This window comes from Anneissia japonica, unplaced genomic scaffold (genome assembly GCF_011630105.1).
Source record: "Anneissia japonica isolate Jap-2015-1 unplaced genomic scaffold, ASM1163010v1 scaffold287748_len1686314_cov196, whole genome shotgun sequence".
In the NCBI taxonomy this organism is placed as follows: domain Eukaryota; kingdom Metazoa; phylum Echinodermata; class Crinoidea; order Comatulida; family Comatulidae; genus Anneissia; species Anneissia japonica.
In genome coordinates, this window is record NW_022727190.1 from 1,540,586 (window position 1) to 1,559,987 (window position 19,402).

General features: G+C 34.7%; 2 protein-coding genes across 3 annotated transcripts in view; one reads left to right on the forward strand and one right to left on the reverse strand.

The window, feature by feature from the left end:
• LOC117113614 (B-cell CLL/lymphoma 9 protein-like) overlaps positions 1-12,313 on the forward strand; it is a 69,004-nt gene extending 56,691 nt beyond the window's left edge. Inside the window, exons 5-7 of the mRNA XM_033257010.1 lie at positions 2,007-2,111; positions 3,340-3,539; positions 3,933-12,313. Of these exons, the coding sequence (XP_033112901.1) occupies positions 2,007-2,111; positions 3,340-3,539; positions 3,933-7,325 (3,698 nt within the window). The 3' untranslated portion in view covers positions 7,326-12,313. The remainder of the gene's footprint in view (positions 1-2,006; positions 2,112-3,339; positions 3,540-3,932) is intronic.
• Positions 12,314-13,349: 1,036 nt separating this feature from the next.
• On the reverse strand, positions 13,350-19,307 carry LOC117113617 (PIN2/TERF1-interacting telomerase inhibitor 1-like). 2 transcript variants are annotated; one of them, XM_033257014.1, is made up of 6 exons: positions 19,125-19,197; positions 17,144-17,266; positions 16,852-17,020; positions 14,495-14,609; positions 13,828-14,310; positions 13,350-13,717 (listed from the first exon to the last, which is right to left on the reverse strand). In XM_033257014.1, exons 1-5 carry the CDS (start codon positions 19,195-19,197, stop codon positions 13,858-13,860), a joined length of 933 nt encoding a protein of 310 aa, XP_033112905.1. In that variant the 3' UTR covers positions 13,350-13,717; positions 13,828-13,857. The 2 variants fall into 2 exon arrangements, with proteins under 2 accessions (XP_033112905.1, XP_033112906.1); XM_033257015.1 differs by lacking the exon at positions 13,350-13,717 and having other exon boundaries at positions 13,795-14,310; positions 19,125-19,307.
• Between the last annotated feature and the right edge of the window lie 95 nt (positions 19,308-19,402).

Consider the following 19,402-nt stretch of genomic DNA (forward strand, 5'->3'; position numbering starts at 1 on the left):
TCCCGGTGGCTTGTACCGTTATAGAGAGAATGATCCGCTATAATTTCAGAATAAAAACTTGTGAAATTAATTTATGCTATAAAAACACAAGTTTTCTTGAAGTTGTAATAATTATTTTACTTGAATTTGACTTTAGAAAGGCACCTTTTGGCAATTTATCGTGCGATACCGTAGCTCGGCGAGTTTGCTGAGCATGTAAGTAGGCCTATGTGATGAAAGTTCGTCCTCCTCTAGCAGTGGTGAGTGACATTTGCATCCTGAATCGAAGAAGGTCACGGCTATGGTGGGATCATCGCCCGTCGGATTTTTCCAAAGCGTACCCATTAATGCTGATAATGATGATGAAGACGGGGTCCCCTTGGCAAATGAAGCGAAATCGAGGACAATGTGGAAGGACAACAATGTATAGCATTAGCAGAACATAAAAAAATAATAAAAACACCTTTTCTGTACTTTCCATGCTTTTCCAAAGAAAAAAAAAAAAAAAACCGCATCGCCGCATCAATTCATTAACTTTGGTCTGACCAGAGACAGAAAATATATTTTTTTTTGGCCTAACAAAGGTTGTCTCCATTGATATGGTCATCGTTAGTGGCAACCACTATTACTATTAACAACATTTTACCTTCGTTCCCATTTCCATCCTTAAACATAATCACATCATTATAATTACAATTACGGTCGTCTTAATGAACTGCATCATCATGATATTGACAACATCTCCAAATACTTTTATCTGGTTTTCCGTGACAGTTTTACCAATGTGGTGCAGATTAAATAACTATATATATTTATAACTATATATATATATATATAACTATATATTACCACTAGCATCCTTGAGGCTGTACTCATTATATCACTATATATAAATCAACTCTATTATTATAAACAGTATTGCTAATACATTGCCAGTGAATGAAAATAACTTGTATAATATTGTTTTATTGATATAACCCAACTGAAAAGCTGTTCTGCTCTGGTTTAGTCTGTAAACATTGTTCTGTGAGGTTATTGTCAAGATGCTTGAATTATTCACAATACCCACGGCGCTCAATCATCCAACATAACCTTGAACGAAAAAATAATAATGAATTATACATAATAACAGAAAATACTACACATTACAGTATCAACGATGGAAAATGTCAAAATTTATTCTGTTATGCAATTGGCACATCAACTATTCCTGCATCTGCTTTTGATTTCTGACTCCTCAAATATTTTATATTTATGTTTAATTCAATATACATTTGTCAATTAAGAATGAAATATGATTGATGTTGAATTTCACAAACTTCCATCATGTTATCAATATGACTTTATCAAGCAGTAAATAGAATTTATGAAAGTCTCCTAATATAATTGTATTGCTTGTGAATTATTTCATTTTATATAGTATTCAGTTATCTTTCTAAATATGTAATTAAGTATATAGTAAAACAAAAATAATGCTGTGATTATTATGCGACTTCCATAATTTTGTGATATTGACCTGTTACACATTTATTAAATTTTAAAGTTAATACAGTAGTATACCCTTAAAAGTGGCTAGTTTTAAAAATTTGCTTTCCTAGATACATTCTAAAGGTTGTAATTCTGTTGTGGGAGTTTTAACATTCTTACATGCAATCAAATGCTTAATTTTATACAAATTGTACCTCTGTACATTCAAGATAATGTTTTGTTATAGTCTTATACTTATATAAACCTTCCTTTAATTACTTAAATAATCGTTGTATTTGTTATTAAATTAATATATAGAATTTGTGGAGTAACGCAATACATACTGCTGTGGGATTATATGATAGTTTACATGTCAACATGAATGCATTTGTTAGTTGTTATTAGGCTTGACCCTTTTGTTACACTAACATTAAATCTGGTTGTAAGATTTTAATATTTAATTTAATCTTTATCTTTGAATTGATAAATGTGTTTTGCTTACCAGTTTTATCCATGCCAGAATTTGAAAATCTGTTCATAAATTTTTGTGAATCTTTCAGATAAATCACGGAATAAACGGAATCGACCGACGGAATCGAAACCAGTAGATTGGGATTTAGTGGATCCTAAAACCGGGAAAAATGGAGAAAATAAATCAAATACAGGTAAGATGTTTATTAAATTTTTTCACCTATTTTACACATGTTTATACCTGTTTACACATATTTACATGTGTTTATACTTGGTTGGTTTTTATATTTTGAAATTACATTTTTGTAAACAAATTTGTAATTTTTCTTGGTTTTGTCTTATTTTAATCAGCATGTTATTTGGTGTCAGTTTGCAGCATATTATTCAATTCTTCTAATATTGGAAGTGATTTATAATATACTATTCGCAATACGAGAATATAAATAATCTGAATAATTTTGATTCATTGTATCTACCATATCCAAAACGTCTATTTTACAAGTTGGTAATGCTAATACAATTTGCATAACTGTAACATTTTCCTAATGCATGCGGATTTACTTTCAGTATTATATTTTAGCACTAAATTTATGTAGTGCAAAAATAGTGTGTTTTAATAATACAATTTGCATAGCTGTAGCATTCTGCCTAGTTTGTTTCCAATTTTTCCTTCAGAAATTAAATTGTCCGTGAAATCTGCAATATCAGTATCATTTGTAGCACTAAAATATGTAGTGCTAAAATAGTGTGTTTTACTTTGTAACGTAAACATCTATCGGTGAATTGTGGCATTAATGCCTGATTCACCAAATGTCTGCCATTTTCCTTCCCGAAATTTACATCAGATTGTTAAAGACTATTTGGACTCACTCCAAGTAAATTTACCTTACATGCAATATTACAAAATTACATCAGACTCGTTTCAGTGTACATAGTGCTGTGTAAATGAGTCACTATTGATTTGGCATAGCTATAAATTTATCTGTGTAGTTTTCAGCATTTACAAGGCTGATCAGACGAATGCATTTTAGTACTCTCAGGATTATATATTGTTGTATTTATAAATCTTGCCATATATTTTATCATCACATTTTGCTGGAAATAATATTTTGGTAATTTGTTTAAATTAATGATTTACAAATAGAAAAAAAAAATGGAATCATTGGATATAATATTAAAGTGAAATATGTAAATTCATGGGCATTACAACAAAGAAATAATTAATTTTTTTAATGCTTTTATATTAATTGTCACTTGTTGTAAATTTCTTTGATACTTAATAGAATAAATGATAATATTAATGATAATGATTATTCTATTTCTATTAAAAGTTAAATTTCAAAATATTCTTATAGTTTTTTTAGTAGTTAAATTAACTCATTGTATTGTATTTTAATCTTTTTGTTGATTTTATCTATCCAGATCATAATACGATGATGTCCTATCATGCGCATGGTCAGCGGTTTGGTGACCATACTGGTGGTCAACAGCATGAAGTATTTGCATTCTCAACATATTTAGCGAACCGTGCTGCACAGACGGTACTTGGCGGCACTTCCAACTCCATTATTAGCTACCACCAGACACAGTCTGCATCGCGCAAGTTCTTACAGGCAGATCAGGTAGGAAATTGCCGTAGTCGTCATTAATTTCTTCATCCTTGCTACGTGCCAAAACAAATCTTAAACATATTGTGCAGTGGATTGACTTGTCTTTACCCCTCAATTCCTGGTACTTAAGTTTGTTGTTGATCTTAAGCTCAGGAATTGGTTAGCATTAAGATAAAAGAAATATTTTTTTAATTGTGGAATTAAAAAATATCTATCCTTTATCACTTGTCAGATGTTTTTTTTACAAGAACTTAACAATCAGTCAAAAAAGACTTGCTGGGTTTTTTTTATGATAGAAAAATTTTTTTTTTTTTGTATTCTTGAAAAATGAGGATTTTTTGACACTGCTCAGATAAAATGTAATAATTTTAATTAAGAAAGTTTATTTTGCTCTTTCCTTACTAGGATGCACAGGACAAGACACCACCATCATCAGCAGACTCTGGTGTGGCCCATACGTCTAGTAACAATAGCCCTGAAGATCAGTCAAGCTCTAGACAAGGTACACCAATTCCTCTTGGAACACCAGATCCTAAGACCCAGGATAACCTTCAGAAACCTATGGATGTTATTGAGCCAAAAGAATGCCGGACACCGAAAGGCAACAATACCAGCAGTACACCTGAGGGCGGAAATAGCACCCCATCAAACAGTGTTCATAATGAAACACTCACACCCGTTAGCAGTGGTCATGAGACGTCAACGCCGACCCCACCTACAACGACTAAGAAACAAACGGGTAGGAAACGGAAAAGTTCGGTGAAAGGTGTGACCAAAATGCTGCAGCATCAACAGCAACAGCATCAACAGCAACATCATCAACAACACTATGGCCCTCATGTTAATCCACCATTTCAGGGTCATTTTCCATCTCAAGTTGGATACAATATGAATAATCCGTTCCACACGGACATGGCGATGCCCTTCACAGGTAACCAGCGAATTTCACCTGTTGGTGTGCCTCAACCAAGCACTACAGAAACGGAAGATCTTAGTCCAAGTGCTTTGTGGGAGAATCCACCGAGTAAGAAAATTAGTGGTCCAGGTGCGTGGAAACCACAAATGGATATGATGTCCAACATGCAAAACTCTATGATGAGCCATCCTCGAATGAATGCATCCGCAAAAATGCAACATCGGCAACTCATGCGCCCGACGCAGTTTCAGCAGCATTCTCAAGGATCAATGGGGGTCAGTTTACCTTTTGGATCTGGAGTGGTGAATAGCGATGAAAATTTAACTCCAGATCAGTTACGTCACCGTCAAGAACAGCTTAGAAAACTTACCGATATGAAAAGAATACTTTTGCATGACAAGCCAGGTAACCAAATGACATCTCCACGGATGATGTCTCCTGGAGGATTGCCTTCATCTGACATGATGATGATGCCAGAAAATCCTATCATGCAGGGAATGATGAGGACAAGTGGTCCTGGTATGATGGAACCACCCCAGCGTATAATGATTTCGCCGACAGGGATGGGTATGAATCCCCAGCATATGCCCATGATGCCACAGGATGACATGATGTCTCCAGAGCAGCGTATGATGATGCAGCCACCAATGAATAATGACTGGGAGAATGCTACCCCTGCCCAAAAGGCTTGGGTCAAATTACAACATGAATATTATCAAGAAAAACAACAGAGTAAAATTTTAGGCAAACAGCCGAATATGATGAATCTAGCTGGTCCCAATATGCCTATGGATTCACATGATCCAATGGGAGATTTTGGAATGAATCCTCAAGGAATGCCTGGGGCAGGGAATGTGCCACCCCCTCCACCATATCATGGACCTCAAACCCCATTTGTTGGACGACAGACCATGGGTGGATCTTTTCCTATGTCGGGCGGAATGCCATCAAATAATATGCCATTGTCTCCAACTCGTTTAATGATTGCACAGCCAGGCAATAGGACTAACCGTACTGGATCAATGCCTGGCATACAGCCACAAATGGCTTTTCAACGTTCGCAAGGCAATATGAACATGCCTATGTCACCTACCCCTAACATGCAGAGTAATAGTGGCCTAGATGCAGGCCTCACTGGTAGCATGATGGAACAGTCGCCTAGGCCAGGACACCCAGGAACACCTGGCATGGAAAATTTTGGTACAACACGTAGTAATAGTAACAATATGAATCCAATGTCACAGCCTAATGTTCCAAGCCCGCAGATGCCTAAACCCAACACAAGTTCAGCAAACACTGGCATACCAACACCTTTGTCTAGTACTCCAGAGGCAAGTATGCCAAAAACGAGTGCAGACACAATTCAGCAAATGACCAAAGCATCTGATGTGCAAATGGGGCAGCCTCAGAGGTTGGTGAATTTCCCTTCTAGTCAATTGAATCGAGACAAAGCTCCTAATTTTCCGCCACGAGGTGAAGAACAGTTTGCGTCTCATTTTTATCAGAAACCTATGGAGAAAAAACAACCTGGACGATTACAGCATTATAATAGTAATATGGGTGTAGGGCACGAAATGATGCCCTCACCACAAGGAATGATATCATCACACGGCAACATGATGTCGCCACAACCAGGTATGATGTCATCAAAGAGTGGTATGATTGCTTTGACCTCCCCAGTTGGACAACAGATGGGAGGTCAAAGTGGCATGATGCCACAACAAAGAATGAACTCTTCTCAAGCACAAATGCGCATAATGCCTCAAGACATGATGACATCACAAGCGCTCACAACATCTCAGTCCAATATGATGTCATCGCATTCAAGCATGATGCCATCACAGTCTGCAACAATGAACTCACAATCGGACATGATGACATCATCACAGGGAATGATGTCACCAATGGGCATGATGCCTCAACAGCCAGGCTTTATTGGAAACCAAAGGACTATGGTCAGTCCAGGAAATAATATAGCACCAGGAATGAATATGCCTAATATGGGAAACCATGGACTAATGGGCAATCCTGGCAATATGCCAGGTGGAATGGGTATGCCTGATATGGGCATGCCAAATATGGGCATGCCAAATGAAGGTAACATGGGGCATGGGATGATGCCAGAGCATGGTATGGGTACAACTTCTATACCAAATGATGTAATAAGCATGCAACAGCAAGGGAACACAGTAATGAGAAATAATAATAGATCTATGGGCTCAAGCAACAATCAGGTTCCCTTGCCAGCTAGTTTACCCATCGATGCATCATCACGTACCACGCCTAATATGACAGGACAGAAAATGAACAGTGGTGCAGCCCCGAATACGCCTTCTTCTGGTGATAGTCAAAATCCTTTAGCAATCTTACAGAACAGGTTTGAGCCTCCCCTTTTACCTGATGGCAAGGGGCCAAAACAGACATTGCAATATTTTCCAACACCGGATGCTCAGGCACAGTCAGGAAACCCACACCTTAATCCTGGTATGAACCCAGGACCAGTTTCTCAACCACCTTCTCAGGGACCAAAGCAAATTCAAATGCCATTTCCTATGGACATGGTCCGGCCTGGAATGCAAGGCATGAGCCAAGGATACGGCCCTCGATTGTCCGGGCCAAGAATGAGCCATTCAGATGCCATGTTTCAACAACAGATGGGTGGAATGCCCAGGAATCAGATGACAGGAATGTATGGCATGTCACGGCAGATGCAGCCTGATATGTTTGTACCAGGACGGCACAGAATGATGAACCCTAATATGATGGGACAACAACCTATGGGCGGCTTCAGCGACCCTGTGATGGGAGGCCCCCAGGGTCCAGGGGGAATGATGGCAATGAACAATCCCATGATGCAATATCAAAACATGCCCAATATGTGAGCATCAATGATGCAAGACATAAGGATTGTAAAATGGAATAAGTCACTATGCTGCAGGGATGACTCAAACTAATAAGTCGCTCGCCTAAAGACACTAATGAGCAGCCTCCCGCTAAGACAGAGCAGTATAAAAAGTGCGGTCAAAAACACACGCCATGACAATGTCTTGCTGAAGAAGTTTGTTCCTCTCAGCAATTCATGATGACATTGGAATGGCGGTGACGATGTGGAGTAAGGAAATATTTATTTTGTGAATAAAAACAAAGACAAAATTGTACATATTGACAGATTGTCTGTCATGGGTCATCTATAGGTTCTGGTATATTTTACAATCGTCTGTATATCGGTCCTTATGGGTGCGTGTGGATGTGTGTGAAAGTGTGTGGAAAAGACTGAGAGAGAAACAGACAGATGTCAATTACTAGTCTTACTTAATATATAATTTTATTGTTATACAACACTATTGAAGATGTTCATAACAGATACGAATAAGATAATTTGAAATCAATTATGATTTGCTATAGATTTTGTTTATCAATAAATGTTGAAGGTGACCACATTTTAATAGTGTTTGAAAGGGAAGATTTGTCCCACATTCTAGTAAATAAATTAAAGATATACTCTCAAATATCAGTGCTCGGTTTTGACAACAATAATTTTCTTTGATAAATTGACAAAAGAATAATTATTGTTAATACTGCATTGGACAGAATGTCTATTAAGTTCTATTGGACAGTATACACCTGTTTTCAGGAGTGATACAAACATTTCCATCATTTAAAATTGTGTTTTTTTTTGTAACAGAGGCCAAGGTTTATGAGAGTAGAGAGAGTTGCGAATAATCTGGTACATGTGTTCACTAGTGTTAATTTTTCTTAGAAATGTATAATGTATTTTTACTTGACAATTTAGTTTTTGTTCTTACAACAATTACTCTCTTCTTGCCATTGGAGTTTGCTTCTGCTGTAGGTCTTTTCCGACATTAGTTAAGAGGTTATCAAAGTTGCTCTCAAATGGCTTGCAGCCATGGACATGAATGTGAGTCCTTTACACTTCGTTTTTCCAAACAGATTAGGAGATTGATTTTTTTTTTTTTTTTGAGTCAACAGTGCAATGATTGGTTTTGGTAGTGCAACTTGTACTCCATCTTTCAGATTTTCTTTTTACAAATGCACATATTAGTTATCAGAAATCAATTGATTTGTTCATAATTGCACTTCAATTTCACCTCCGTTTTGGACACAATTTCCTCCCATCCTATCAACAAATTTTGATATCTATATTATACAGTACTCTCATCTCCATTACACCTAAATTTTCTAATGATTATAGTTTGGTAATTTTGTATCAATAGTTCCATCATTGATGTTATGACAGACAAGATAAATTGCTTGAATAGGCAAACCAACTAATTTTTAATGCATACACAAAGCATGGCATTTATCGCTGCATTGTTGATCTTCAAAATGATGCTAATTAATATTCATATCTAGTATAATTATTGCTAAATTTGCATTGTGAATTGTCTTGGATTATTGTTCAATTAATCGCGCCTGATGTTGTTATTTCTACTATGCATAAACTGCTCGCCTTTTAACCTGCCGTGCATCAGTGATTCTATCTCATTCGTGTGCAGATGACGAGAGCAGTAGAGCTCGTTGAATTGATAATGTGTAGTGGTATATAACAAATGAATACTAAACACTCAAGACGTTCATATTGGCGTGCTGAAGCCAAGGACCTGATTAATATGTACTTATGTCTTCGCCAATTCCAGTGCATGGAATCAAAAATGCTATTTACTAAATTCTTTGTTTGCTACATTCAAGACGAATAAACAATTTACATTCAGAATTTTTTTTTGTTGTGGCAGTAATAAAAATCAACCTATGATAAATATATTACTATTGGGAAAAGGGATTTTTTTAAATAAGTAAATTATAAATTAAAAGTGTATTTTGTAGTAATTTAATTAAATAAAATGAATTGGAAATTGTAATTAAAACATTGATTTATAGATGATAATGAAATTGGCATTTTAGTGAGCAAATAACACCTTAATTAAAATTTTGTAAGGATTAATGTGTTAAACCCAAAAAGAGAAATAGTAATATTTTGAAATAATAATGTGGTTTATTATTATTAATGCCACCATGAAAAATAATTTTTAATGATTATGTAACAGATTAATATTTTTTTGATGTTATTGATATTTAACAATATCAATATTTTACAATGCATTGAATTATCGTAACAATTGCATCCTAATTTATTATTATGATATCACTTTTACAGTTCATTGTAACTGATAATGTGAATGTGAATATTAATTAGGCAAAGCTAACCTTTGACCCATTTCTATCAGAAAGAGGGAGGCAATCCTGCATATTGTTAGTGTTGTTTTGCCATGCATATTATAACATTAATAATAGTAATAATAATAATAATAATAATTATTATTATTATTATCATCCTCATTATGAATAATATTTTAATTATTGTTGTTGTTCTGTCTTTTATTCTACCAACCAAAAATATTTATTCTATTTCTATAATTTGATGGTAAGAACAATTTTGTTAGGTGTCATCTTTTGAAAGTAGTTGATGAATTAGGGCAGTTGACCTGTAAAAACACTATAATGAAATTTTGAGATATAAGTTAATGAGGCTGGAGGTGATATGTAAGTACTGTATAATTAAAAGAATAGTCCATGCAAGGACCATAATTGCTTAGTTTTGATATTATCCATGCTAACATATATTAGCAACTAATGATTTCATTGAGATGCTTATTACTTTGGAAAAGAAACTATCAGACTTTTTACACTTAAAATTGAAATGAAACCCACTGTCCTACCTCTGTTATCATCCTCCCCTCCCCCATTGAAAATATGTTGCTACCTCTATTTGTACATGCTTAAATGTTTAAAGTTAAAAGAACAATTTATTTGTCCCATGTAAGCCTTATGAAGTAAAGTGAGTATTGAATATGGTACCTTATGCATACAAAAATGTTTCAATTTTGTTATATTGCAAGTTTACTATCAGAGTATAGACTGTTTCTGTAGTATCTTCAATATAAAAACATTGCAAAGGAAAAAAAGTTTCTAATACTGGTGTGTACCTTACAATTGACAATGATGGGAATATTTGTCTGTCACATGTTTATTCCACTATCAATATTGGCAGGTAAAACAGCATCTCATTAAACAAATACTGTATTGCTTAATCATATGGTTTTGTTCTGATTGTTATTTATCATTTTGTATGTTAACAAGATAACAAGAGCGTGTAATGGTAAAAGAAATATCTATGAAACACTTTGATTATGTTTAAAATTTATGGTAATGAGAATATTTTCAATGAATTCAAAGCTGAAATTATTACAGTACATGATGGCATTATTTGAGCTGAGGTAAATTTTCACAGCTTGGCATTTCAAGCAACAATATGTATACAAATTGTACATAACATTGCATGTAGATATTTACAGACGTGTGTGTTGGGGGCGCTGTTCATATACACTGCAAGATTTTCATAAAGTTTTTATTTTATGACCTTTTTTTTTTTTTCAAAAAAATAGGTTTGACAGTTTTTGTCTGTTGTGTTAGCTATCATTTTATAATAAAAAAAAAAAAAAAGAGCATATACCAAGAGTTGTACATTTGATTAAAAAAAAATTATAACACTATGTTCTGTTACAATGAAATCATGGAATTTGTACATTTTATCATTTGGGATATCTTCTCTGATTCCCACACCTGGAATTTTATTTAGATATGCTTATTGTTATAGTTAAATAGTTAATTGATCGATTGTTAAGAAGCCAACAAGTTCTGTACTGTTTTTTCTGATTTCATTGATTATGGTTGATCATTTTTCATCAATGCTATCTGACAGAATACAAAGGAACTTGCTGACTTTAAACCAAGTATATTTCTATAACATTTATTACACCAGCCTGGTTTTTACGTGAGCTTAGAATTTTGTCTTTGAAACTACAATATTCTTGTGTCGGTCACTTATGGGAAATGAGAAATTATAGTTAACTGAACCTAGGAAAATTAACCAATAAATTAAATGGTATCTATTAGTTTTGAAGCGAATCCCTCCATTTTTCAATTTATTATGGAAATAAGGCAGCAGGTTTTTAAAAACCTCTTTTTCTTATTCAGTTGATGTTCTTATTTTAAACTTCAGTAAACTAAATAGGTTCAATTATTTAACTACAGATTGAGAATTTTCAGGGGAGGGGAGGAGATGGTCCTAATTATTATCTGAAGTCAGTGACATAAAGGGTGAGAAATCAATAAACATGATGATACTTGTAAATTGTATATTTTCAAATGTTGACCTTTGTATGTTAGATTATATAACTGCCTAGAACTATCCCTGACATTGTTGCACAACTAATGGGATTCAAGTATTGACAGTTTTTAACCTCTCTCCAAAACTGTCTGGTGTATTTCAGTATATTGATGTATAAATGAACGAGAGACAACACCTCTCACCAAATGTGCGCCCTCATTTTTTGTTTGTTTTTCGGTCTTAGAGATATATCTGAAAATATGTGTATTTTGGTTATTGCTCCATTGTGAGGAGAGGGGTAATTGTCATATATTGTAACTTAGAGCATGTAGTAGATAGGTATTGTAGACAGTGCGATTTACCTGTAACATAAATGGAATCTCCTGAATGTAGCTGCAGATAGGCTGTATAATTGTTTAAAAACCTATCCGTATCTCCTGGGTGACGAATGTTTGTGATATCTGTACAAAAAGCTAATTGTGTATCACAGTTAATGGCGAGTAAAAAAGTAGATTTTTTACAAGTAGCCCCTTCAGGTCTATTTTGTAGTTCTTGTGTAGAGGTATTTTGTTGATGGACTTAAAAATTCCATAACTTATTGTTTTATGAGCTGTTGCCAAGTTTTGTACTTAACCATTTGAAAATTGTGTACATAATATTTTGATTAATTTTTGAAACATACTGCTCGAGTCTTGTGTCTCTGTTTTATGTGTTCATGATTTAAATAAATATACAAACTTTCACAAATGAGAGTTAATGGAAGTGTTGAAAACTCAGATGGATGAATGGAAGGTTGAATAAGGAAGTAGTAAAGAAATCAACAATAAGAAGAGACTGTCAAGTGGGTTCCCTAAAAACATCACCTCAAAATTAAGATTTGATCACACTGCGCTGAAATGTCCAAATTAGATTTGACGAATGGCTGAATTAATCTTTGAGTTGCAGAAGCACTCTTAGCTTATCATGAGAACCACGCATACTGAAGACTGTAGGTAACTTCATGATCCATTCATTCATCAAGTATCAACTTATTCTTCTAGTGTCAACACATAATTTAAAATTAATTACAAAAGACCAATATAGATGCACTTCAGATGAGCTGCCAATTACTAGTGAGTGGGGCGGTAGGAAATGTGCTGCCATTTCCAGAATGTGAGCGAGGTAAGAAACATGTAAGCAGGGAAACAGGTGGCTTTATTCCCCATCAGGCAGGGTAATTCTTGAAATTTGCGATAAATCTGGGAACCCCTAAAAACCATTTATGCATATGTTATAATTTTTAATCAAAGGTTAATAAATTCCATATAGAGTAAGCAAGTCAAGTATTGAATTTTAGCACAGTACAACATCCTGGCAGCTATGGTAACCAGATACAAATTAATATTAGATTGCTTGTTTGGTGACCTTGGGTCTGTTACCTTAATGTGAATTCTAAGACTCCATTTTGAAATACAGTATTAATAAAAATGCCAATGTCCTGTAGTACAATTCTCTCATAATGACCTTTGTGAAATTAGTACTGATTGGTACTGTACCAAGGACAAAAGAAGCAATTAGTAAAATCCGCGAGTGTAGCAAAAGCTGTTGAACATACTACGTACTTTCTTTTTTTTTTTTGTCTTTGCTGTGGCAGATGGGTGGGGGGGGGCTTCTAAAAATTTGCTAACACATGGTCCAATCCAAGCACCACCTACAACGCAAATTCATCTACAGTATTGTACATCTGTTTTGGACAATAATACATATTTGTAGACCCCAAAACCAATTAAATAAGCATTTGAAACCCCTAAATTGTCATTTTTCTGGGGGGGGGGGCTTCTGCCCATCTCCTGGATATCAGTGCTGAAGGGTATCGCAATGCACAGCAAAATGAAATTAGATGCAAAAGAGCTCCTTTAAACAGATTTAAGTGGCTACTTGGAACCCCTGAAATAAATTGAATGTACATGACCCTGACAATATTAGGAACTGTGTTACAATAACTTTGGTTGGATTGGCAAATGAACAAATTGGAACCATGCTTGTCTGCCCATAGTTGCTCAGAAATAGGGGAAAATACCCTTCCCAACATCCCTCTACAGTAATTTACACATTACACTCTTTACTACAGTGCATAATGGATCAGTATCACTGAAATTCATCAATTCAAAAGCAGACACAAAGAAAGCTTTCACTGGTGCTATTTATTTTATAATACAGAACCGTTCGTACTAATGATACAAATATCATTCTATAGAGTTCTTAGATTTTTTGGATTTTTTCTTCTTTTTCTTTGGCAGATCTTCAGATATATCTTGAATACTATTGTGTTCTTTTTTCTTTTTTGAACTTTTTTCAACACTTTGATCTTCCTCTTCTTTCGCCTCACATACTTCAGTTATTTCTTTCTCTAAATGTTTACGCTTTTTAGATTTCTTTTTTTTCTTTACTACAGTCACTTCCGAGGAATCTTTCTCCTCATCTGATTGGCTAATTTTGAAAGATGCTTTTGGTATACAACCATCTGACTGGTCGCTGAGGTCATCTCTTTCCTTGGAATCTCCCTCCCTTGCACTCTGCATCAACATCATTTTCTTCTTGAAGTACTCTTGTACACTCTCTTTACGGGTGATAGTCTGCACACCATAGTCGGGACAGGATGTTATGCTCTCTGTATCAGAATCATCAGAGTTCTGAGTCTGCCAAGAAAAAAATTAAATTAGGGCAAAAATGAAACCCGATTTTAAAACATGACTTAAATATGAATTCATTTTTCATGTCTCGTGAGGAGACTTCGCTGTTGGCTTGATTTACTGCAAAGCCTGACAAAGTATTCATTTTTATTGATCACAGCAAAACCCATTCTTTCTGGCATAAACTTACTGACTGTGACTGCGGAGTAACTGGTTCTGATTTACTGACACGCCTTCCCATAATGCAATCCATGTCCTTGGAACTGTATCCTGTCAAGTCCTTCCCTTTAGTAAATTTCATGTAGCTGAGGAGATAAATAAAATTCATGAAGCTGAGGTGTTAACAATTACATCACAATAATTACAAATATGAGGGCAGTGTTCACTGGTTTTGTGATAAAAATAAAAAAATAATAATTGCTCATCTAAATCGATCCAATAAATTTTACAATACTAGAAGAACAGTATATGCAAAAATCTAGGTTTTACCTGAAAGCTTGTACTGCACAAATTAAGCGATTCATGTTAACATTAAATGTTATTATATTATTTATTGGTATTTATTAAATAAAATTAACTTTTGAGTCTGCTACTGTCGTCCCCTTCAAAGATAATAATAATAATAATAATAATAGCTTCTTTATAAAACTGGTTGTCAGATGTTATATTATCAGTAATTACCGTTATGTGATAAATACTGCTTGAAAGGTCATCATATTTATCATTTTCAATAACAAATGCGAGTCCCATAGATTTGTTTATTTACAAACAAAATATCAATTTCAATTTATTTGACAATTACCAATCAATCCACAGCACTTTGAATAATGGTGGTGCAATCAACTTTATTTTTCAATAACTGAATCATATCAAAAGGTTATCAAAATCATATCAAAGTTTACTGCTAAAATGAAATTCAGTTAATTTATTTTAAATGTCACACTGGTGATCTCAGTTTGCCAATCGGACGATCTTCTGGGACAAACATTCCTCTCCACATTAACATTAACTCAATACATATGAATCATTAATATTTTTTCTGCGGAGTGAAAGCATCCTGGCATGGTCTCCGAGGACTTCAGCTGATAAAATGCAGGTTAACAAATGCAAAGTTTGAATAATAAAAAAGTAATAAATTGCCCTGAAATAATACCATAATGTGTACATCAAGGATTGCATCCCACTTTGAGGTAGGTGATTAGGTACATGGGTTTGTATTTTTTCACTTTAAAATGTCTTCATTAAAAACACATATAAGCTACTTTTTCTCCCATTTCAAAATATCATTTCGATGGGTATGGGTTCATTCTAAACTTATTGAGTATTTATTCTGTATAAACTACAAATAGAATACCCAACAAATCGTTGAATTCTCTGGCACGAAAGAGGGGCCAGTTTTCACCAACAGGGCCCCCACTGCATGTATCACCCCTGAATATTTCATTCAACATACAATTATTTTTAATTTTATAATTAATTACCAGAAAGTAAAATATTTGCAATGAAGAACTGTTTGCTAATTAATGGTTTTATATAATAAACTACAATAATGTAGTAAGAAGCATGATGATACAAATAAAATGATATAAGAACAAGAATATATTAACATTTAAACACAATCTAAGATTTCGTAATATTTATGTAAACGACAAGGCGTAAAGCAAATGCTCGATTAAAATACCTAAATGTTACCTTCTACCCCACGCTCCATATTTCCCCTTTTCCCCATATCCAGTCATTTTGCTAGAAAAAGGTTATACACCTAGTCTTCATAAATCTCAAAATTATATATTTAGAAGTGAAACTAATGTGCTGACAATATTGGCTCTAGGTGATTCACTATGCATCACTTCCCTACAATGTTGATTTGGTTTTCTACCCCAGCGGTGGCTAGATTCAGGCGATCGTGCCACTGTACCACCCATCAATTCGCCTGCCACTTCCTGACCTTTTAACTTGCTGACATTCACCCATCCTCTTCAATTTGTCCTGACATTTCTCTCAGCTGTTGCTTAGCAACTTGATGACTGGTTTCATATGTAGGGTAATGTGCCAGAAATTCCCCGGGCAAAAGTCTAACCATTCCAAAATAAATATCCAGTTCTAAGGTGACAAATGTTAACAGTGAAAATAGCGCCCCTAAGCTAGCTTGTTTTAGTATGTTTGTACCAATCCATTAAAAAATTCTACAGTAATTATTTTTCATTAATTTTTCTTTTCTATAGGCTACTGTGTGTGCTATGCCAACTTGAACTATGAAATCAATATTTGAATTTAGGTACAGTACAGCATATCAAATTTTTTTCTTGCCAATTAAGGGATGATTAAATAATTATCATTCTTATATTACTTTATAATAGACAGGAAACCAAAAAATAAGCAATGAGCAATATAAATATTTAAAAAGACTTATTTTGTTAGGATATTCAAATTTTACTACAGCAGATCCGTAAATGCATCGTTTTACAAATTATTTATTTGTGCGTTTAAATTAAAGATTTTGTCCAGATAAAATAATAAATTATGAGAACCAAATAAACAACTTACTGCACTCTTTTTTTGGATTTCTTGGACCTTTTTTCAAGACTTGTGACAGCGGTTTCAGTTGGTGTTGTATTTCCACTTGCATGGCTTGCATTCAAATTCGCAAGCAGACTATTGAAATCATCCTGATGGGCGATCCATTTGTCCTCGTGAGATACAGTGCAACCCAGACCTACAACATCAAATAAAAAAGGAAGTCGAACTAAAACGATTACAAAAATAAGTGCAATTATTAAACACTTCTATTGTTATAAAAACAAATTGGAGGAATAACATTTTTAAAAAGATATCTTACCACGTGTATTATTTTTTAGCGATACTTTGATGTGATCCTGGCAACCATCTTCATTTGCACCAAGTCCTTTTCCATCAGTCCAGCCCATTTTTTCCATTAATCGTTTACCAAACTTATTCGAATCTGTAAATTGTTGAAATTTTGATGTTAAGTTGTAATTAAGATTTTGAGTTGTTGTCCTTTCATTTTGTCGCTCACATCACGAACTAACACAATCAAAGTAGATTGTGTTAGTTCGTGAAATCACAGTAGCGCGTCAAAACGAGCGCGTATTGGTTGTCAAGCAATTTTGTATTCTTTACCACACAAAAAGTCCTTAATTGATTAGTCCAACACTAATTCACATTAGTATTCTACCTTCCCAACATCAGTGGCGGATCCCGGAATTTGAAATAGAAGGGGCCCTAGGGAGGGCCTAGACCACCTCTGCCCCAGTATGGTTGGAGCTGATGATTATAATTTTCAGTTTTTCCCATCGGGAGACCCCAGTTGTGACCTGCAGAGGGAAATAATCACTGTTATAACTGTATATGAAAATGATGAAACAAGCTGGAGAAGAAAATCTGTGTTTCTGATGTAGGACCGTTTCGGCCGCAAACAAGTTCGCCCATGATTTATGTACAGTTGAACTTGCTTAAGTCGAATTCAATATGGCATTGAATAAATTTTTCAACTTCAACTTTCAGATCAATTAATGGAAAACACAACAATATGGCATGTGAAATATGATCGAGTTTGGCAATTTTAACTGTATATTTAATTAATTGAATAACTAATAAAAATCTTAATACTGATACTTATAATAAATATGTCTATTGACTTAAAAAGTAATATGAAGTAGTATGAAGGGAAGACTAGGCCAGGCATAACATAACAAGAAACTTCTCACTGGTAACTGGAAGGCTCTATTTGTAAAGTACAGTAAGTATAGCCTATATTTAAATAAGACAAACAAAACACACTTAATTTCATGATTTTCTGGATGTTAAATACAACGCTACCGAACTGGTTCAGAGCTGAAATGCCTGGCATTCAAGAATACTCATCCATCAATCTCTCCTAACCCAGATCAAAATAATGGAATAGGGGTAGTGGCATAGTTAATTAGGGGCATAGTTCTCGAAACAGTTGCACCCACTTGGAACTTAGTTGTTGTAGGCTAAATGCACTCTATAGACATGACATTCACAGGACTAGATGTCCTCTCACAGTCAAGGCAACCATATATAATTTATCAGACTAAGTTAGAAAAATGCTTTCAATAACTAGGTCTTAAAATATACATATTAAATACAAAATTTCCGTAGCACCTTTAGTCTTCAGCTTAAATAGTCACTTTGCAGCTGATGCTCTGTTGCATCGCACTTATGGCTGGGATGGCCTACTCTTGAAAAGATGCAGAAGAAAATAATAAATAATAATTTGTTTTATAGTAAGTGTAAAATATGGGCTGCACTGCAGTGTGAATAAGCTGTGGAATTTCAAACCGGACAGGATGAAAATTTATAGGTCACTTTTTCTTGGTTTTCACTAATTTATCATTATATCTGACAAGTCTGAGTTGTCTTGGGCCTAGGGGAAAAAAGTAACCAAAGATCCTTTATGCCGATGGAAAATTCATTTGTTCTGGACGTTCGCGAATAATGTGTAGGGCCTATTAGGAGGGCCTACTGTAGGCTTGCCTAGCTAGAACTAGGCCTAGGCCTATTTACTTAATTTATGGGTCAAACTAGGTAGGCCTATTGATAAAATTATGTAGTATTTTGGTTCAATTCCGTACGTCAGTTAGACATAGCAACTACGGACGGTAGAGCTTGACAAGTCTGGTTTGCTAAGCCTAGTTACGCTTCACACTGGTATGATAGGGCAAGCCGACCTAGGCTATGCCTTGAATGCACACTGGTCTGGGTAGCTAACTAGGGCAGGCCTAGGCTAGCGAAAGTCATTGGAATAACAATAAATTAATAACTGATCATTGTACCATTTTTCCATGATGTATTTCTAGGATCGTTTGAAAGTTTTTGACGACGACGTGGTTCAGCAAGCATTGCCATTTATATTATAATTCGATTAAAAAAACACACTGATAACAAATTTAGGCCCAAACGGCAGACTTCCCGATCACGACACACACACCAAAGAGTATTTTTTGACACCAGCCACATGTTATATTTATGAATTATGTAGGCTTGTGAGTACAGTCTTGGTGCAACAACGCTACGCGTGCATGCAACGACTGGATTGTTTTCTTCTTTGAAA